Source organism: Phocoena phocoena, chromosome 10, assembly GCF_963924675.1.
Source record: "Phocoena phocoena chromosome 10, mPhoPho1.1, whole genome shotgun sequence".
In the NCBI taxonomy this organism is placed as follows: Eukaryota; Metazoa; Chordata; class Mammalia; order Artiodactyla; family Phocoenidae; genus Phocoena; species Phocoena phocoena.
Genome location: NC_089228.1, coordinates 21,186,936 through 21,209,189, shown reverse-complemented (window position 1 = coordinate 21,209,189; position 22,254 = coordinate 21,186,936). Strand labels below are relative to the sequence as shown.

At 39.3% G+C, this 22,254-nt stretch overlaps 1 protein-coding gene across 1 annotated transcript in view; it reads right to left on the bottom strand.

The window, feature by feature from the left end:
- Nucleotides 1–638: 638 nt before the first annotated feature.
- FRMD4B (FERM domain containing 4B) overlaps nucleotides 639–22,254 on the bottom strand; it is a 189,134-nt gene continuing 167,518 nt past the window's right edge. The window contains exons 15-23 of the mRNA XM_065884864.1: nucleotides 21,309–21,442; nucleotides 21,093–21,212; nucleotides 19,697–19,925; nucleotides 17,156–17,212; nucleotides 15,378–15,525; nucleotides 11,749–11,868; nucleotides 9,760–10,571; nucleotides 5,718–5,850; nucleotides 639–2,155 (exon numbers count right to left, since the gene is read on the bottom strand). Of these exons, the coding sequence (XP_065740936.1) occupies nucleotides 2,035–2,155; nucleotides 5,718–5,850; nucleotides 9,760–10,571; nucleotides 11,749–11,868; nucleotides 15,378–15,525; nucleotides 17,156–17,212; nucleotides 19,697–19,925; nucleotides 21,093–21,212; nucleotides 21,309–21,442 (1,874 nt within the window). The 3' untranslated portion in view covers nucleotides 639–2,034. The remainder of the gene's footprint in view (nucleotides 2,156–5,717; nucleotides 5,851–9,759; nucleotides 10,572–11,748; nucleotides 11,869–15,377; nucleotides 15,526–17,155; nucleotides 17,213–19,696; nucleotides 19,926–21,092; nucleotides 21,213–21,308; nucleotides 21,443–22,254) is intronic.

Sequence of the window (22,254 nt, the reverse complement as noted above, 5' to 3'; positions counted from 1 at the left end):
ATATATTCTTGAATTTAAAAGACCTGTTTGCCAGTCTGAAAAACTAGAATGAATGACTTGTTACAAATAAACAACATTAGTAAGATTAGGAAGCCTACATTGGTTATCCTCCATGAGGTAATAAACTACCGTATTTCACCAATTCTAAGACAATTTTATTCTAAGACACAGCGTTACGTTATGTCTCACTAAGAAAAAAAAAACCGAAAACACTGCCAATTCAACTATAACACGTCAGCAATCAAAAGATGCACCCTGATTTCAGGGATGTAAGTATGAAAAAGTGGGCATCTTGGAATCAATAAAATATGGCAATACCATAACTAAAAATCTACAATCTTGTCCAACCTGATTACTTGAAGTAGAGTACCTTCAGCTGGTTTGTATGAACCTTGGACATAAATGGAAGGAAGGATACATAAACATTTTCAGTAGCACACCTTTCATTTATTGACCTATGTAAAAAAAATAATAGGTCTAAAAAAGTCAGAACAGTAAAAGAATATGCAAAAGGGTATATCTGTTTCTAGAAGGCTATACAAATATGCAAAAAGGAATAAGTTATTTTTTTGCATGTCTTTTTGTTTTCCAAATTATTTTCCCCCAAACTTCATTTTCAATGATACAAATGACTAAGGACCAGTTTAACAAATCAACTTTATGTATATATTACATGCTTTGGAATATAGATAGAAAATGTTCCCCAAAAGTTGTTCAGAAACTTCTCTATTCACAATATGAACAAGAAAACTGTATAAAAGAGGGGGAAGGAGCACCTTTTATGGAATTCTGAAGCAGAGTAAAGATGAAAAAAAAAAGATCCATTTAGAAAATGGAAATATTTGTTTAAAAAAAAAAAAAAAAACCAACCCAAAACATCCAACGATAAACCATAGCGCATTATTTCTTCCAAGGAAAGTATGAGGTAGTTTTAGCCTCATAATTAAATTTACGGCAGCTTGGAAGGTTTTCGTTTTTGTTTTTAATGACTAATTTTGCTTTTGTCACTTGGTGACTTAGAACTACCTGGGGAATCCAGACAATATGCTTACTCTTCAAATGTTCACAATTTTAAGGCACGCAATTCATCTAAAATGATGTGGTATTCGTGGGTTTTTTTCTTTATATTGTGTTGGGTTCTTGCTGTATCACCTTAAAATACTTTTTCAAACTCTTGGTTATAAAAACTTTCCATATCAAGTCTGCCATTGCAATGACAGCTGTGTTGGAGAGTTACCAGCCTGAACAATAGCTCATCATGCCATTGGAGTAGAAAGAAAAAAGGAACTCAATGATAGTGTACCTTAGAAAATTCTCCAAGCAGAGTTTGTCAGTTACGCGGTGGGCTGCTTCATTTTTCCCCAATCTGCTACCATGAAGTTATATTACAGGATGCTACAGCCATAAGTCTTTCCAGAACCCATTTTATGGTGCTTATGAAAACCATCACTCTTGATAATAGCCTAAAAACATTTACACTCATTCAGGAATTCATGAAAAATCCAGCTTCTCTTCAAGTAATTTTCTAATACTGTCTAAATTGTTCATGTCCGGGTAGACATAGTATGTAATTCTTCACCAGCTCACGAATTCAAACTTTCCGATGGTGAGCAGTGATGAGCTTCTGGCTTCCCTTCTCTCATCATTCTGAATTGTGCTCTGAAATTTCCCCTGTCCTTCTTTCCTGTTGGAGACCCTGAACGCACTTTTCACAGTTTTGAGGTCTGCCTTCAACAACTTTTGTTCTCTTAAAAAGTGCTTGCTCTTGGTAAAGGCTGAGTCCTCCTTGGCAATGGTTCACATGTGGTCTTGACCTTGCTGTTAGGTTAGCACCTAGACTTGGAAAGGTGGGTTGTTGTTCAGGGGTTTTGTGCGGCTTAGTGTGTGATTCACTTCCGGGGTCACGGGAGTCCTCTCTTCCACCTTGGATGCCTTTAGGTTTCTACAGCCAACAGCCTTCTGGGAAGACGAACACATTTTGCAAGGCACACTAGTGTGAGAATGCAGTGCTCGGTCAAGAGGCTCAACTGCAGTTCAGACTAATGTTCCAGGCTTTGAGTCTTCGTGCCAAAAGAGCCTCTGCTCACTATTCTCCAGGCTGTCTTCCAGCAGGTTTCCCTCTGTATTGTCCAGTTGACCGGTCTCTGTGTATGGTCTATGAAAGGAAACCAGAAAAGTTACAACTTGTTGTCATTTTTGTTCCCAGGGTACAAAGATTACTACACTCAAAGAAGTTAGTAGAAAACACTGTTAAGAAAAGTATCCAAAACTTGGAAATAAAGGCAAGGGATGGCTGTGTGTTTTTTCAAGGTCATACTGGAACATGGTCTAACAGGCCCATGCAAGGAGTATTTACTTCTCCTGAGAGATAGACTTTTGTCTAAGTTACATTTACCATGGATGAGGACCCAGACTGTGTTAAGTTACATGTTCACTTGGGGGTTTTTGTTTGGAAGAAATACAAACAACTTCTGTCTAGTAGAAAGATTACGGTCATAGTTTTATTGCCCTGTAGGATATTAACTGGTTTTGTACTGAATTGAGTAGTCTCATCTCAGTACTCTCCCTTTCAGTGTGTGGGATTCAGTCTCTTGAATTATCTGGGAACCAGCTTTAGCATTCTGTTAGTTCTCTCACGAATGAGTTAAATAAATCTTCGACATATGCTCATTTTAGGTTTGTATGAGAGTTGTATTTTTGACTTTTGAAGTATTTTTGGCAGCTAGACTTTAAGCGGTCTTCAAATTAAGGGAAATATACTAGATGTTTTTCTTTGAAACAAAGGAATATACTTAAAGGGAGGTGAGGGTACCTTGGGACATATTTTACATCCTTAGGGTGTATGGGTCAAGTGTAAATTGGAAACAGCATCACATAAAACAATCACAGGCCCATTTGGAAAGTACATCCAAAAGAAGGCATCCTATTTATTATACAGACCATTCCAATAAGCAAAACCTCATTCCTGTAATAGTAGGTTAGAATAGGTTAGATAGTTAGTAGCTTGCTTTTTATTTTAAACTTCAATGCCTTTTAGTACAGGTGAATAAAAAGTCCTTCGGAAAAGAGCTTTGGAAATAAACACTACGCAAAACCAGATACTTAGTGTTTTTTTTCTAATATAAAAACAAAAGCAGATTTCTGTAACTTCACACATCAGTCAGAACAAGCAAAGCTGCTGCTATGCAAGAAGCAACACACCGATTTGAGGGACTGTACTTACTACAGCTGGCTACACTTAAAAGAGAACTGAAAACTGATCTCATTTCTGGAGACACAACCATTCTCCGAGACAGAAGCCCTTGGTTCTGCCTAGTAATAGGGAGTGTTCAATAAGGAAGAGGATAGGAAATGGAAAACAGGAAGTGAAAGAAAAAAAGTTATTTGAAAACACAGTTTGCAGCAGCAGAGCCAGGAATTTGACTATATTACATACGAGGTAGCAGAAGAGACTTCAACATTTCTAATTTTAGAAAGTGTATGCTGCTAACAGTTATACTACGTCATACAAGGAAAAAAATTTTATTGGTATAAATTTGTAGCTTTCTATAATATTAAGACCTGGACACTCCGAGGTAAGAATCTCTAAATAACATGCACTTCATTTTTAAAAACATATTGATCTATGGCTAAGCATTTCAAATCTTCAATTTAAGGGCAGATCTAAAGTTTTTTATCTTTATCTTGAAACCCAATTTTTCTCTTATTTTAATAATTACATTTTCATAAAAAATAACATGCAGTTTTAGAACAAATTTCTAAAGCTTTATGGAGGATCGTTATACTTGCCTTATTAATGGGTCAAGTTAAATTGATCAGACTCTACATGATAAAAATAAAATCCTAAACGGACAAATGGGTAGAAATAAGCATTCCCATAATTCTCTGGGATAGGAGGGTATGTTGGCAAATCTTTCTAGTAAGCAGGAGCTTAAAAAATATGCTTTTCAATTGAATCCATTAAACCAACTTATTGGAATGTGTCCTAAGGAAATAATCTAGAATTCAGACAAATATTTTACACAAAGTATTATATTTTATTTATAATAAAAAAAGAAAGAAAATTTAAAAGCCATTTAAAATCAAACTATGTGGAACTGTTAATAAAGTACGGCGTATTTATTGAGTGGAATATCATATTGGTTGCATAAAATAAGGTTTAAAGAGTTTTGTAAAAAAAAATGGGAACACATTTTCTACAATGAGCTCATATTATGTGCACACGTACACATACACAATAGGGGTCTTTAAATAGTTTCTAATTTCCTGTATATCATGCCCCTTCTGACTCTGCTATCAAGCCATGTTGGCCTGGCTGTAATAGATGGACAGACTTTGTAAAAACAGATTGTCTCTAAAAATGTTTAACACTTCCTGAGTCCTATGAAAGTGGGGTTAAGGATATTAGAACTGTCTTATGCCCTGAATGGTTTGTTTTATATCATTTCTAACTCAGTCAACAAAAACAAAAGTGAAAGTATACAAACAGGAAAATTATTTGCAAATGTATTAAACAAAATGATGAGAACTGAATTGAGAAAGTTCAGCTCAAATTTTGGGCCAAAGTCTTCCTGCTCTTAACTCATTTGCAAGCATTATTTACAGAAGTCCAAGCTATCTGACATCCTCTGAAGTATATTTTCATTAAAATTCTATTTTGAGCATGCCCTTTGTTGAGTTGAGACAATTGGCCTAATATTTCAAGCCAAGAAAAACTTTTGCTAAATATGGAAAAGAAAAACAAGCTTTTGGGGTGGAATTATCTCCCATTTGCTTAAAACACTGAGTGCTTTAGTAAGTAACTAACCTCAAATTCACCAGTATTCACCTTTAAACGTTATTGTCTATGTAATAAGCCTCCTACGCCTGATGCAATCTGACTTAAAGAAAGCAAGATTACATTTTCTTAAACAAAAACAAAAAGAAACAGAAAATGCTTTACTTCTTGGCACCAGGGGTACAGATTATATTCGGTGAGAAGGTGATGGAGAAAAATGCCCGCTTCAAGTTTAACTCCTCCCACGTATGCAAAGAATTGAAAAACCAGAGTTTGCAATCTTTTTAATAATCACATTTTAACAAAGTGACCTTGTCTATTTCCTCTAAATGTTTACAAAGAACTACTATGACAGACACACAGGACAGCTGGCTGCGTCTGTTGCTTCTTAATGAACATAAGGTTAGACACAAAAAGGCAGCAAATGTTTGAAATCAAGCCCACCAACTGTCTATGAGGAATCTTGGTATGAACAGCTTTTTCTGGGATAGAGATATTTTTCCTGCAAGGTTCCAGAAAAGTCTTAACTGGGTATATCAATAATACAGTTTCAAGTATAGCAATTAAAAAGAACCCTTCAGACACAAAATTTAATGTACAGGACTCTAGAAGAGGGTCAGATTTGAATGAGCTAGATTGAGCACCAGCGAGCTTTTTCTTAAAGGGCCAGATATTTTTGGCTTCGTCGGCCATAAGATCCCTGTTGCAACTACTCCGCTCTGCCCTCATAGTACAAAAACAGCCATAGGTAACATGTAAATGAACGAGCATGGCTGTTTTCCAATAAAAATTTATTTATAAACATAGGTGGCAGCCGGTTTTAGACTATAATTTGCCAACCCTTGAGCTAGATTACTTAGCTTTCATAAAATAAAACTGGATTCCTGAATTCTTTAGACCAGGAACAGGGTACTGAAAGTTTTAAGCATGCCTTTCTCACCTGCCTGGAGAGGACAAAGGATTATAGACGTTGCCATAGCAGCTGGTGTAGGAAGAATGTGCCGGGATCTCGTATTCAGATAGCCCTATAGTTAGCTGGGTCCTCCAGTTCCCGGAAGCATTTGTAGAAGACACTAGAAATAAAAATGAAGAAAGACAAATTTAGTGGGACTATTCAAAGTGAGAATTGTTTAGGCCATTTAGATGTACATTAATCAGCTATGTGCAGAGTAGAGCTCACAAGCCAGTGTTGGGAACCAACAGAGTTCCTATTCCAATTTGGTTACTTACTGGCCGTGTGACATTGGGCAAACAGCTTATGCTCTTTAAGCCTTAGTTTCTTTGTCTGTAAAGTGGAGATAATAATATAAATATATTCTGTATAGGGATGATACCAGGATTAAATAACCTAATTTGTGCAAATATTTAGCACTGTGCCTAGCAATAAATGATAACATTATTGTTATAAATGTGAATAAAGTTAACTGAAAGACATACTATAAAAAAATAACCCAAAAGACAAGCCAGGAAAAAAAATCTCATATACTGAAAGAATCTTCCCAGTGTCCCAGTCAGGCTATGGTGGCTGGATAGCTTCATAGGCTCAATTGTAAAGGTAAGATGACAAGTTTGAGTTTTTGGAGACCTTTAGAGGAAAAGCATTCCATACGTTGACTTGTTGAGACTTGCCCGTTCCCCAGCCAAAGGCAATATTGGGTCACTAACCGCGTCAAGGCACATTTTTGCCTTTTAAAAAGAAGTTTTGGGGGTGGGGTAGGGAGGGAAACTAGTATAGGAAAGATTTCAGGAAGAAGAGGTTTAGTTCTTCTGCGGGACTAATCTGTAACAAGACAAGGGTATACACAAAAAGGAATGAAATAATGCCACTTGCAGCAACATGGATGGACCTAGAAATTACCATACTAAGTGAAGTCAGTTAGACAGAGACAGACAAATATCATATGATATCACTTCTATGTGGAATCTAAAAAGTGATACAAATGAACTTACTTACAAAACAGAAACAGACTCACAGACTTCGAAAACAAACCTGGTTACCAAGGGGAAAGGTGTGCGGAGGATAAATTAGGGATTTCGAAGTAACAGATACACACTACTGTATATAAAATAGATAAACAACAAGGACCTACTGTACAGCACAGGGAACTCTACTCAATATTTTGTAATAACATCTATGGGAAAAGCATCTGAATATATAGATACACACATATACATGTAAACGTAAATATATATAGGCATGTATAACTGAATCACTTTGCTTTATACCTGAAACTAACACAACATTGTAAATCAATTATACTTCAATTAAAAAAAATTTTCTTTTAATGGTTAAAAAAAAAAAATAGACAAGGGCATCATTTGGGAGCAAAACCCAGTGAATGCCTCATCGCTGGGCGTTTGCTGTCCTGTCTCTAAAACCAGTCCTGCCCCATGCCTGGGCTGCATAATGCCAGGCCAGTCATCCACGACTCAAAAACCCCACACTGTTCCTGGAGCCTCTTCCAGCTCTTTCCATTTCCTGCTCCTGGAGGCCAACCTCTTCCTCTTCTCTCTCACACCCACAAAACACATGTGACAGTGTGAGACAAACACATTTCAAAACTCATCTGTGGTCCTGCATGCCACAAGGCTTTGACTCAAAGATGTAACATTCCCACTTTAAGCTTCCAGGAAGGTTTCATAACTCAGAGGTGTGGTGGTTAGGATGTCTGAGCTGTGACCGAATTCCTACTCTGCCACTTAACTAGCTTGGGAGCTCGGGCAGGGTCATTTAAACGCTCTGAGTCAGAACTGCCTCAGCTGCCAAGAGTAGAATAATAATAATACACATAACAACAGCACTCATTACGTAGAACTGCTGCATACATTAAGTGGGAGAGTACACAGAAAGCGATGAGCAGGTCGGGTGGCACAGGGTTCAGTTGACAATAAATGGTGACTGTCCTTACTACTAAAACTGAGTCACCCAGAGAGCCTTTAGGTGGCTGGAAGAGATTACAAAACCCCTGACTAATCGGCAAATAATCGGAAACTTATCTCTCTAGGAGAATGATGCGTGCCTGTTATAAAACATTTCTGTAGCTATAAACTGTAGACAGGAATGAGGAAAATTCCAAAAGGGAATTCTGGGAGCACTGATTCCATCCGTCTTATTCCTTAAAATGTGATGCCTTTTGGCCTATGGGGCCAAATCCTGCTGGTATCAGCAAGGTTCACACTCTCACACTAGGTCCAGGAAGTGTTATCTCCATTCTCACCTTTGCCCCAGTCCTGAGCCACCGGCCAGGAATGTTGAAGTTTCTGAGTTACACCTGCTTCTCCCTGGCCTCGCTGTTTAAAGAGGCATCACCCCAGTGCTGTGCCCTGATGACCATCCACATGCACCCCAGCCCTCTTCCTCTGGTTTCTGCAAGTTTCTCATGCAACACCCAGAACTTGAGGGGGAAGAAAGGCATTCTCTAATCAGAGCCACAGATAAGAAAAAACTACAGGAGGCTTTTCATATGTTAGATGTGGTAATAAATGGGAAAGTCCAAGCAGAAGTCCAAAGTCCTGGAGAAATACGAGAACACTAGAACCCAAATGGAAATCTCCATGGAGATGCCTCTTGTCAACAACATTAGGAAACTTTTAAAGGAATACTTTTCACCGAAGATCACACAATGATTCAGGGATCCCTGAGCTATGTCTCACTAAGGTGTCGTGCTTGAAAGAGGGGGCAAGACTCATGACCTCGGTTTTTCATGTGGTTTGAGAATTCAACCATTTCTTAGAGCTTGAATATTGCTTAATTTTCATATATTCCTCTGGCTGCTAAGTAGACTGTGGATTCATCCAGGCCAGGAACTGGCTTGAAACTGGATGCTCAGTATCTCTGCCTGCTTGTTTGCTGAATAAATGAAACCCTGGGCAGACTCTCCATTTAGGCCCCCATTTCTCTCCTTAAAGTATGCCTAGCACAGCTGGAGGTACACAGTAAATCCTCCAGGAACAGTAGTGGAGTTAGGGACCAAAGTCAACACGTGAAGAGAACACCTCTCATCCAAATTATCTTTGAAAGTCCCTTAAATCGAGCATAAAGTGGAATACATATGATTACTGAATTAAGACCTGCAAAGTACTTAGAACACTGCCAGGAACAGTGGTTAGTAAATGCCACCTCCTATCAGACTCATTAGAAGCCTTACACAGAGACCTGAGCATTTAGAACGAACAGCCTTTAGATAATCCAATTCCTAGATGTGAATGGGGAAAGATGTATAATATTGAAGTATAGATGATTTACAATGTTCTGTTAGTTTCAGGTGTACAGAACAGTGATTCAGTTTACATATACATATATATATATATAGGTATGTCTGTGTGTATATATATATATATATATATATATATATATAAAATGTTCATTTTCAGATTTTTTTTTTTTTTTTTTTTTTTTTGCAGTACGCGGGCCTCTCACTGCTGTGGCCTCTCCCATCGCAGAGCACAGGCCCCGGACGCACAGGCTCAGCGGCCATGGCTCATGGGCCCAGCCGCTCCGCGGCATGTGGGATCCTCCTGGACCGGGGCACGAACCTGTGTCCCCTGCATCGGCAAGTGGACTCTCAACCACGGCGCCACCAGCGAAGCCCCATTTTCAGATTCTTTTCCCTTGTAGGTTTATTACAAAATATTGAGTATAGTTCCCTGTGCTATACAGTAGGTCCTTGTTGGATATCTCTTTTCTATATAGTAGTGTGTATCTGTTCATCCCAAAGCCCGGAACACTTTAAAGAGATGTGACTGTCAATGGAAGACCTAGAAAAGATAAAAATATATGAAAGCCCCTAACCCAGGGCAGCACAGAGAGTAAGTGCTCAATAAATGTTTGCTGGACTTGAATCTGTGGCTCTACCCAATGGCTACCACTCTCCTGACCTTGGGTCCTGGTCTCGTGACCCTTGAGGGGAGTTGGTTTGGCGTAGGTGGGGAACATGAGGTAAATGAAATCTGGATATCAAGTGCCTACGCAGTATTCTTACCTGAAGAGTAGGAAGACGCTCGGCTGCTTGGAGAACAGGGTACCTGCATCCCGGCAAAGCCCAGGCTTCTCTGCGATCCCCTGTCCGAATCAAAGCTAGTCTGTGTGCTGTGGCCCTGCTCCTTTTGCCCAGAGGCCCGCTGGTACCAGCCACGCAGGTGCTCTGCCACTAAGGCCTTGTGGATGTTTTTGGTGATGTGCTCTGACTTGGCAGCAGCCTTCCTCGGCAGCCGGAGAGTTGCATACGGGTTATGGGGCACCTGGTCGACCTCGTCTTCATGAAACGACCTGCTGTAGTCCCTTGGGTGGTCATATCCATAGTGGGCGGAGGACCGGTAGGAAGGATTGACACTGTACTGTCCTTCAGTGTCGTTCTCGTAGACGTAGCCACCACTGTAATACAGATCACACTCTGCGTATGGCGTGTACCCGGCAGTGTAGTAACTGGAAGGAGGCTGCCCCTGACTCTTTGAGTAGACGCCATTCTTCAGACTATCCTTTTGTGCTAGGTTGGGCATGCTTCCTGAATTTGAAGTGGAAACGTTCTGTTTCTTGGACCTTCTCCGACCCCTGGAGCGAGTGTCCAGAGTTTGGGTGGTGTAACAGGGGCCGGCCACGGGTGTCACGCAGTAATACTCTGTGCTCGACTGGCTGGTATAGGAAGACCCGTCATCCAGGATTTCTGTGCTGCTGCTTCTTTGGGATTTGGAGAGGGAGAGAAATGGCTTATCGTGGTCCATCTCAGAGAGCAGATGAGACTGGGACTCAAGGCTTCCACTCCGCTGGCGGCAGTGCTGAGATGAAGATTCGGGTCTGAAAGAGGAGGAAGCAAACTTGTAAAAGACAAACAGGGAAAGGAGGACCGAGGGAAGGGAAAAGGACACCACGTCGAACGATTTAATAGCTCCTGAACTGCACTAGGATTTTTAAGGTTTCCAAAGCTGAACACACAACAGAAACCACTGGGTTCACATGGTCAAAATGAGAAAAGAAATCAATTCTGTCAATTGGGCAATCCACATCCTTCCTTGACAATAGGGAAGATAAACTGATGCTGTATAACCTACATCAAAGCCTAAGAAAAATCCCACATGTCTTTGGAGGGTTCTTTCTTCCAACAGGATAGCAGGATACATAGACTAGGGTGAACGCAGCATTTGTTGGGGAACAGAGTCTGGCTTTGACATTGGAGGCATCTGGGTTGAGTTACGGCTCCATCATTTCCCAGCCGTATGAATGTGGACAAGATATTTAACTAATCTCCCTCCCTCCTCTGTAAAATGAGGAAAAAAACAGTATCTAGTATCTCCAGTCAGACTTGTTGCGGGGACTAAATAATATAGTGCATATAAAATAGCACGGCCTTCAGTAAACACTTCAAAATGTTGCTACTGTCGTTATCTTCATCCTCACCATTGAATAACAAATGGTAATGTCCAGTTGGAAAAATTAAGGCACAAAAAAATCCAGTATCTACCCAAACCATGTACATTTTCAAGCACATTTTCTTGGCTCACATATTTGATCTGTTAAGTGCAGAGAAAGTGTAGAGCCATAAAATAAAGTCCCACTGCAGAAAGTGATTAAAAGCACAGTGAAGGGACTCCCCTGGTGGCACAGTAGTTAAGAATCCGCCTGCCAATGCAGGGCACACGGGTTCGAGCCCTGGTCCGGGAAGATCCCACATGCCGTGGAGCAACTAAGCCCGTGCGCCACAACTACTGAGCCTGCGCTCTAGAGCCCGCGAGCCACAACTACTGAGCCCGCGCGCCTAGAGCCCGTGCTCCGCAACAAGAGAAGCCACCGCAATGAGAAGCCCGCGCACCGCAACGAAGGGTAGCCCCTGCTCGCTGTAACTAGAGAAAAACCACGCGCAGCAATGAAGACCCAACGCAGCCAAATTAAAAAACAAACAAACCACAGTGAAGTAAAACAACACCTTAAAGCAAAAGTCAACAGAGAGAAAGCGACTGGAATGAAGCCCTCTTACTGCAAGTGGCTGCTGCTGTAAGCGTTCCGGGTGAGAACAGGTGTGGTGGGCACGCTTCGCCCTCCCTGGGGCCGCCTCTCCAGAGTTTTGTAAGGACTGCTGTGCGTCGACAGCATTTCTCTGTGACAGTAAAAAAAAAAAAAAAAAAAAGAATTCAGGAAATGAGGAGCCGCCTAACATTTCTGGCAAACTTATTATAAGCTGATTAGAAACTTACTGGAGTGGGGAGGGGTAAATTAGAAGCTTGGGATTAACAATACACATGACTATATATAAAATAGATCATCAACAAGGACCTACTGTAGAGCACAGGGAGCTCTACCCAATATTCTGTAATAACCTATAGGGGAAAAGCATCTGAAAAACAAGAGATATATGTATATGTATAACTGAATCACTTTGCTGTACACCTGAAACTAATACAACATTGTAAATCAAATTTCTCCAATATAAAACAAAATAAAAAGAGCCTGCTGTATAAAAAGATAAATAAAATAACATTCAAAAAAATAATAATAAAATAGAATTAAAAATAAGATAGATAACCAACAAGAACCTACTGTATAGCACAGGGAACTATACTCTATATATATATATATATTTTTTGCAGTATGTGGGCCTCTCACTGTTGTGGCCTCTCCCGTTGCGGGGCACAGGCTCCAGACGTGCAGGCTCAACAGGCATGGCTCCCGGGCCCAGCCGCTCTGCGGCATGTGGGATCCTCCCGGACCGGGGCACGAACTCATGTCCCCTGCATCGGCAGGCGGACTCTCAACCACTGCGCCACCAGGGAAGCCCTACACTCAATATTTTGTAATAACCTATAAGGGAACAGAATCTGAAAAAATTACATCTAGGTATAACTGAATCACTTTGCTGTACACGTGAAACTAACACAACATTGTAAATCAACTATACTTCAATTAAAAGAAAAAAAGGAAGGAAACTTACTGGAAACTGAAGGAATGGGAACATAAAGAGATAATTGGGAAAACTGTCTTTGTGGCTTAGTATCCTGGTGCATCATAGATGAGTCTTAGGGGAAGCACAAGTGATGTGACTCTGAGTCATAAATATGGAGGAAAAAACTAAAAGACTTTTAAAAAAGGGTGTATTGAATAAAATAGATTGGAAGCAACGAGAGCAGGAAATCCTTTCTCTGTAAAGAGCCTCACAGCAAATATTTTTGGCTTTGTGGGCCAGATGATCTCTGTCGCAATGACTCAACTCTGCCCTTGAAGTAAGAGACCAGTGTAGACAATATGTATGTGAATGGAGGTGACTGCGTGCCAATCAAATTTGACCGTGGACAGGTAAATTAAAATTTCATACAATTTTTATGTCACAAAATATTACTGCTTTTTGATTTCTGTTCCAGTATTCAAAAATCAAAAATCTAAAACCATGCTTAGCTCTGCAGCAGGAACTTGGGTAGTGGACTGTCATTCACAGCATCCTTAAGCCACTTTGTCCACTTTCCAGCACAGTGAGAACACAATTTGAAGTTAATTTTTTAATTAAAAATGACTTTGATTATACCTCACTTGTTACAAAAGCATGTCAAGTTCATTGCAAAAAAGTTAAAAAATACAGATAAACATTTAAATGTCCATAATCTGGTGCCTCAGATAAGTCAGAACACTAAACATTTTCAGATATTTTTACTAAGCATATATACTTATAAGCATTTATACTTTTATTGGGATTAACACACACACACTATTATATATAAAATAAATAACCAACAAGGACCTACTGTATAGCACAAGAAACTATACCCCATATTTTGTAATAACCTATAAGGGAAAAGAATCTGAAAAAGAGTACACACACACACACATGTATGTATAACTGAATCACTTTCCTGTATGCCTGAAACTAACACGACATTGTAATACAACTATACTTCAATTTTAAAAAAGCATTTATACTTTTAACAACAAAAAATGAGATCTTACTGTATATTCTCTTTCAAAACCCACTTAAAAAATTTGATTTAACATTTTATGTCACTTAATATTCACCTACACTATTATTTTAATGAGTTTATAGTATTCCAGTGTAAAGACTGACCATAATTAAACAATCCACCAGTTGAGCATTTGGGCTGTTTTCATTTATTACTAGTATAAACAATGCTGTGATAAGCATCCTGTAGTGTATTCAAGAGGAAAAATTCCTAAAAGCAAAATTGCTGGATCAAAGGGCAAACCCATCTTAAGCTCTTGGGGATAAAGGCATAATAATTTTTAAGATAATGATTTTCCCAGTTATAATTCCTCTTGCTGAAATAGCTTTGTTTTCCCTAATATAATAAACACACTTGTCCAGCGTTATCTGATAGGACTTTCTTCAATTATGGAAATGTGCTATATCTGTGCTACTCAATATCAGCCATCAGCCACATGTGCCTATTAGGACTTGAAATGTGGCTGGTAGGACTGAGGAACCGAATTTTAAATTTTATTTACTTTTAATTAAATTGGACAGCACAGCTCTAGACACCTGGATCTCTATTGTTTAAGGCACCAGTTTTTAGATGCTAATCTAAAAACTTGGGCCAATATGAGATGAAAGTTCTCACTGGTCTTTGACAAATTAGAAATATAACAAAATGTGGGTTTTCTTTTCATAAGCGAAAAATTATTTAATCTAAATAATCTTCCTTTATTTTGAGACTAATTTCCACCTTCCCTGAGATGCATATAATATTGGCTAAAATCACATCACAGGCTTTGGAGTCAGGCTACCTAGGTTCAAATCCCAATTCTGACATTTACTAGTTGACAAACCCAACAAGTGATTCATGCTTTCTCGTCCTTGGTGTACTTATCTATAATTGGTAAGGATGGTAGTAATACAGTCAGGATTGTTGTGAGGATTAAATTTATTAATACATATTAAAACACTTCAAACTGTCTGGCACATAGTAAGTGCTCAATAAATGTTAACTTCATATTATTGTTATTATTACAACGATGACTGTATTTTGGATATGTAAATGTATTTTTTTTTTTTCATGAAATCGTAGTGCTGTTTGTTTGAACATTCTGATTAGGCAAAGTAAAAAGTTGGTAATCCTATCTTGAGCCCTATGTAGAAAGAAAAATAAATTTACTGCAGCCAAATTCTGGGAACCATTGGTCTGTCAACTTTTAAAAAGTTATTGCCCTGATAATATTTACATGAGACACTTGAGAAGTTGTATTATCTACTTTACAGACTAAAAATGTACTGAAGTCCCATTTTCCTTTGAAAGTTCAGAAGTCAGTTCTCTCACTTGGTTTGGAAGAGTGGTATTTAATGACAGTTTCCTGAAACCGTGGGTGATGAAACAGAACTTTGGACACTATACCCAAATTCAGATTATAATCAATGTTCCTATAATTTAATATAAAGCAAGTAGACTTTAAAATCAAGGAAACACCAAATACTTTTCAAAAGATCTCTTTAAAAACACTTCCACTTGTTACCAACAATAAATAACTGGGTTAGTTTGTATGCTTTGGTTTTACAAGATAACACTTTCTGAAAGAATAAAAAGGATAACGCAAAAATGGGTTGACTATTTTGGAGAAAAGATCTCATAGTGGCAAGACATTCACCTCACTGATAATGTGACTTCTTACCTAGACTGTCTGGTATCCACAAACTGATCATTGATGGACGACTTTCTGAAATGGATTCTCTCAATCCCGAGAGACTTGGGAGGAAGAATTCTTGGAGAATGAGGTACTGAACTTGATCGCTGCCCAGCAAGAGTACAGGTGTCACTGGCTATAATAAGTAAATTGAATGAAAGAATAAGTAGATAAATAAAAAAGTAAACAAATACCATGCCAAAACCTCCCAAAAAAGAAAGTGGAAGATTTGTCTGGTGAGCAAAGCGGTCTTCCAAAGATGATATTTTTAAAAGTACCTATGTTTCAGGAAATTTATTTTTATATTTTATACAATAGAAAAAAAATTACTGAATGTTCTTGTGGGGCCTGACCCAACTTATGCCAACTCAATAGGTGGCATGCTGAGCAAATAAATCTCTCAGGTAGAATGGGTGATACTATACTATACTTTTCTAGAATTATATTACAGAAAAACCTCAGTGTGTAAGGGGCCAAGAGGAAGCTGGCCTGTAAAGTGGGCCTGGATCAGTTTTGTTCAGCTTTACTTGTAAATTTGTCTTATTTATTTATTTTTTTATTTTTCGCTGTGTTGGGTCTTCATTGCCACATTCAGGCTTTCTCTAGTTGCAGCGAGCTACTCTTCATTGCAGTGCACGAGCTTCTCATTGCAGTGGTTTCTCTTGTTGCAGAGCACAGTCTCTAGGTGCACCGGCTCAGTAGTTGTGGCACACAGGCTCAGTTGCTCCGTGGCATGTGGGATCTTCCCGGACCAGGGCTCGAACCCGTGACCCCTGCATTAGCAGGCGGATTCTTAATCACTGAGACACCAAGGAAGCCCTGTTCAGCTTTACTTTTAATGTTCTTAGGCCCCCTTGGCTGACCAAAGGCTCATCCTATCATTAAAAGTGATGAATCTGATTTACGGTGAGTCATTAGGGAATTGTTGTGTCTCCCACTGGTATTTGTGTTTCCAAAGAGGAATGGCAAACATGATCAAACCTCGGCTCAAAGGAAGGATTCTGAAATGGTAGACTTTCATGAACTATTCCATTTGGGGGAAGATAAAGCAGTAGGGGCTAGTGGTTCCCCCAAATTCTTTAAATCACATCAAATAGATAGCGAGCTCCTCTGCTTAAGTACAAGGAATGGATTACAAGGAAATACTCTCTCACTTGAAATGAAATCCATTCCATCATGAAATACGTTGACCACAGGTCATTACAATAGATACAGTCTACCTCTAGGAAACCAACATAATGACATGTAACCCAATTTCTAAAATGTGTGTTTCTTCCTAAGAAAAATAAAATAAACTCCAACTTAGCTGGAGTAAGTAGACAGTGATAAACTCTACATTATTTCCTGGTAGTGTAGTGTAGCCTACACAACACTAATTTCCTGGTTTTGGTATTGGACACTATCTATATAAAATGTTACCAGTAGACAAAGCTGGGTAAAGGACTCTATTACTTACACAACTTCTCTATAGTTACTTCAAAAAAAAATCCTACAGAGCCTTACAAATCCTTCTCAAGATACCTATTCACTCCAGTTATGGTACTCTGATTCCCTGAAGTCATGTGATTTGTACGGTACTGTATTTAATGCTGAGCTAACCTGTGTAGACATTAATCCTAGTCCCCCGTTCCCAGCCATTCTGCATAAATGTAAGTTAGCTATCTACTTTTCCCAGAAGAATGATAAACAGACTTTACTTAACTCAAAAATATTCTTAATATTTCAGAATATATAACATTTTAAACTGAAAAGGGGGAGCTACTTACAATCATCATAGGTGGTAGTGTCAGACAAGGAGCTACCTTCTGATGGGATTATGTCTTCTGTGAATAAAATAAACTGCCTTTAGTATAATGGTGCATTTGGACACCCTTAATAGTTCAATAAAACCCTTTGCAATGGAGTGCATCTTATTTTTATTTAGATAAACACAACTAATTGCAGTGCATTAGGAAGTTAACTATTTTAAGAATGAACTCATTGACTACTAAAGGTATAAACATATACTGTACAAATATTACATTGGATTATTTATTAAAGTGGAACAGAGTTTGAGAACGGTCCTTTGAGAATCTACTATACTGTTAGGATCATTTATTTTTTTGAGCCCTCCCCTGAAGAGAAGGGCTTTTTCTTGATAGGGTGTGGCGGTCACTTGTGGTGCATAAGCTTCTCAATCAGACCAGGGTTTCTTAACAGTGGGTGGCACTACTGACATTTTGGACTGGATGATTCTTTGTTGCGGGGGTGGGGTGGGGGTGGTGGAGGAGGGTGGGTGCTGCCCTTTGTACTGTAGGATCTCCAGCCTCCACCACTGGATGCCGGCACCGCCCCACCCTCAGTTTTGACAATCAAACACGTCTGCAGACATTGCCAAATGCTCCCTGGGGTGTGAAAATGCCCCTGAGTGAGAACTACTGAAACAGGCAGACCTGGGTTCACATCCTGGTTTTGTCACTTACTGGCTGTGAGACCCAGGGCAAATTACTTAATCTCTCCAAGCATCGTTTGGCTCATCTCTACAATAAGGATAAGAATAGTACCTAGTGTTTAGTGCTTTGGTGAGCATTAAATGACGTAATAGATGTAAAGCCCTTAGCCCAGCTCCTGGCACAGGACAAATGCTCAATAAATGTTAGCTATACTTACTACTTTGGTTCCCTAAACACAGCATTCTGGTGAAAGAACTCTGGTGGTTGAAAATGCCCATAATGATCTGATTACTACTGGTGCCCGTCAAATGTTACAAAATGGGTTTAGCAAAAAGCGATATCTCAGATGTTGATGTACCCTGGCAAGTCATTCCATACTCAGCGTCAACGATGGGCAAAGTTACAGGCAAACACGACACCTCAGTGTAAGCTTCAAAGCCATTATGAAGTGAATCTCCACATCCAGTCTCAAATGTTAATCTCTATCAGAGCCAGGAGGACTGTCTCTTAATTGGACACACAGTAGAGCTTGAAGGCGAAATGCCAGGAGAGTCAGCTGTCAGGCAGGCTTTAAAAAAATCCGCCCGATATATGCTCAGCCGTTGGCACCAGCGCTGCCCAAATGTCAGTTACTGAAAAGGATAACATTTGAATCTTACACAGCTGGGGATGAACGGGCCACAACAAATGGCTATGAAAGTTAAGTGCACTGCTAATCATCCATCTCTGTAGGTCCAGAATGTGGCCAGTGACTAGGCCAACTGGATTTCACATTCAGAGTCAAAGCCATCCTAAATTCCCCAGCTGTAGTTGACACACACTTGTGTGTAGATGTCTGTGCATTCACTTTCCTAAAAGCCTTATCTCTGCTTTGCAAATCATATGCTCTGAAGCTGAGTACACTTTAAACCTGATTACCATATTTTGTCAAATCTAAGATGTATCATTACTTGATGTCCCAGTAAAAAAAGAAAAAAGCACTGCCGATCATAACTGTAACACTCCATCTAGTATAAGAATTATCCCAATTTCACAGATGTTTAAATGGGAAAAAAAAAGTCTTGGAATCAAAGAAATAGAATCGTATTTCAACCAGTGATCAAGGCTAAAAATCGTGCTAATAAATACGGAAGGCCAACTGGACTTGAAATCGACCTAAATGAGATGTTTTTCAGTTTGCTTTTCTCCTGAATATTAAAGTTTTAGATATATAATGTTGAGAATTTTGAAAATATGGACGACGATTAGGAAGAAAATTAAGTGACATGAAATTCTACCACTATTAATATTTTGAACCCTTTCCCAATTAGTCTTTGTGTGTACATAATTATACAATGTCAGGACCATGTTATGGTTACAATTTTGTATTCTGCCTTCCATAATATAACATGAAAATATGCCCATATCTTTAAATAGCCTCCATAAATGACAATAACTGTAAGAGCTCTTTTCTATCCATATATGTTGGATAGGTCCTTAAGAAAACGTATGGTCTGCTGCATTAAAAACCTTTGAGAAACTACTAGGTAGGGCCCAGCTCTCTTAATATCCTGTGTTTTCAAATGTATTTCTTGCAATGACATCAGGCCAGTTAAAGGTGAATCTGTCTTATTAGGAACCAACATTGCTATGAAAGCTCTTTCATGCTGAAAATTAAAGCAATGCAATAGTATAGTATTACAATAGTAAGAAGGTCACTAAAAACCAAGTTAACGTACTTGTAAGACTGAAATTCCAAACCATTTTTATCCTAAGAAACTCATAATTAATCCTGTTCTTTCTTTTGTCTCTTACCAAATGAACTGGTCTGGAAATGGTACATTCCATCAAGAGGATTGACTTATGTGACTCTAAAAAACCTTACTAATTACTAACCTGGTAAGATAACTGATGCTTTCTGGCTGGGTTTCTTTCCACATCTAATTCGGTATTCATTTATTGCATTTTCAATCTCCTGAAGCTTTTTCACTGCATCCGTGTAATCTTGCTTTCGTTTCTTCTTCACAGTTTTACAAAGATCTGGCTCGTTGGCAAGTTTCTTTGCAGCTTCAACCAGCTTTTGCTGTATTAGGAAATTGCTCTCCAGTTCTTGCAAAGCAGGGTCCTGCATTTACATGATGATACTGTTTTGTTTTTATGGACACACACAGTCACTGTGATATGTACTAGATAATAAAATTTCTCTTTCTCATGCGTTCTCAAATCAGATGCTCTCTCAGAATAAAATCCTCCTAAGTTTTACTGCTTAGGTATTCTCAAACACTTTCCTAGAAGACAAGACCTCCCTCCTCCATTTACTTTAACTGAATAGTCCCACTCTCTGTCCTTTTCAAAGAAGGGAATGGCCTTCCATTCATTCAGTTCGTTGGATGAAGATCATATTTTTCAAGAAGGGATACTTCACCCAAGATTCATAGCCAGAGAATGCTATATTCACATGCACAGCTTTAGAAACAGACAAATTGAGGTTTGATTCCTCTTTCTGGGTGATTCCTGGTTGCATGACCCTGGACATATTGCTTAATTTTTAATGCTTCGATTTTTTTTTCATTTGTAAAAGGGAGATAACACCCACCTTTATGAAAGTATGGTGAAGATTAAAGGAAATAATGTACGTGCAATGCTTAGCTCAGAGCTGGGTATACAGTGAACACTCAGTAAATAGCAATGCTCACTTTATTATTAATGGAAACTGCTATCATTTTCTAAAGCCAAGATGGCTAAACTTCTGCAAGAAACACGAGTAGGGTCATAGTGTCCGATGTCATGCAGATGAGAAAGTACCCTCTATATTGGCTAACCAATATTTTAACTTTATTATACCCAAGTGCTATACATGTGTTATCTCACTGAATACTCCTTGCATCTCTCAGAGGGAAGAACAATCATTACCCCCATTTTATTGATGAGAAAACCCAAGAACTGAGACTTCACAGAGGGTCAACGATCTGCCAAAGGCTACTTGGTTTTAAGTGGGAGACTCTAGCGCTGGAAGTCTTAATTCTTATAATAATATTTCTCAATTTATAAACATTTAGAGTTCATTTAGTGCTCTTTCTGTCTGGCGGGGGTAAAGTCATGAGAGAGAACTCAATTGTAACTAGCCTGTGCATGAAAGAAAGAATTCAACTTGGTCTCCGTGATCACTTTTAACTGGTGAGATAAAAATGTACAGCAGTAACTCAAAAACCAAAGGAACAAGTCAGCCACACTGAACTGACAGCATCTCTGTCTCATTGTTGATAGACACGCTCAGAGCTGGTGCTCATACCTCTTCACTCGGCAGCAAGTTGTCATCTAATTTGAATGCGGTACCTACACGCCTTCTGACGTGAGGAGGTTTCTCACCTATGTTCAGTGGATACTCCTTTGGCATTTTGCCTGTGAGCTCCTATAAAACAGGACAGAACCGAGAGGGAGATCACTGACCCTGGCTGGAACTGTGAAACACGATTTGAAGTGCTCCCCAAGAGCAGAAGACACTTACAGCCTCCCGCAAACAGATCTTCTTAAGCTCTTCAACTTTTTTCAGAAGTTTTTCTTGCAACAGCTTTTCCTTCTTCTTGAGTTCAAGGATTTTCTCTCTCTTTTGCTCCTCACTGACTTCTGAGTCTTGAGAACCTGGTGGGGATTGGGAGGGAGGGCAGAGAAGGTTTACACATGGCATGTTTCCTTCCTTTTTTTTTTTTTGCGGTACGCGGGCCTCTCACTGCTGTGGCCTCTCCCGTTGCGGAGCACAGGCTCTGGAAGCGCAGGCTCAGCGGCCATGGCTCACGGGCCCAGCCCCTCCGCGGCATGTGGGATCTTCCCGGACAGGGGCACGAACCCGTGTCCCCTGCATCAGCAGGCGGACTCTCAACCACTGCGCCACCAGGGAAGCCCGTTTCCTTCCTTTTTAAAGGACAAGGGATTTTTAAGCCAAACCTGCTGTTTAATAATAGTTTATTTCTTTTCTCCTTGTTTCTGAACGTAATAAAAGGAAACTGGAGAACATTTTCTCATGCTTCTGGGCATCAAACAGAGCCTGGTAATAAGATATGCCTTTTGCATTTTGGCTCAGTCATTTTAGAAGCAATGATAAAATGCTTAGTGTTTCAGACACACCCAGGGAAGAAATACATTTTTCTGAGCAGGAGAGAAGGTAAGATGTTCCTTGAGATAGTCGTTTAGAATGTTCTTTTAGAAAGTAAGCAAGGCAAAGGAATATTCTATGCTTCAGGTTCACAAGCTGTCAATGGGATTTAGATGAGAAATTATTTTTAGTGAAGTTATGTATACTTAGTGAGACTCTTATCCAAAATTTCTACAGAGGAAGGGTTTAGGGTCAAAAATCACTTTGGGGGTGAGGTGGGTTTCAAGGCTGTAGTCATGGTTCACTTTATGTTAAATGGAGAATTAGACAACTGTTTGTATCAAAAACTACATATTGGGGA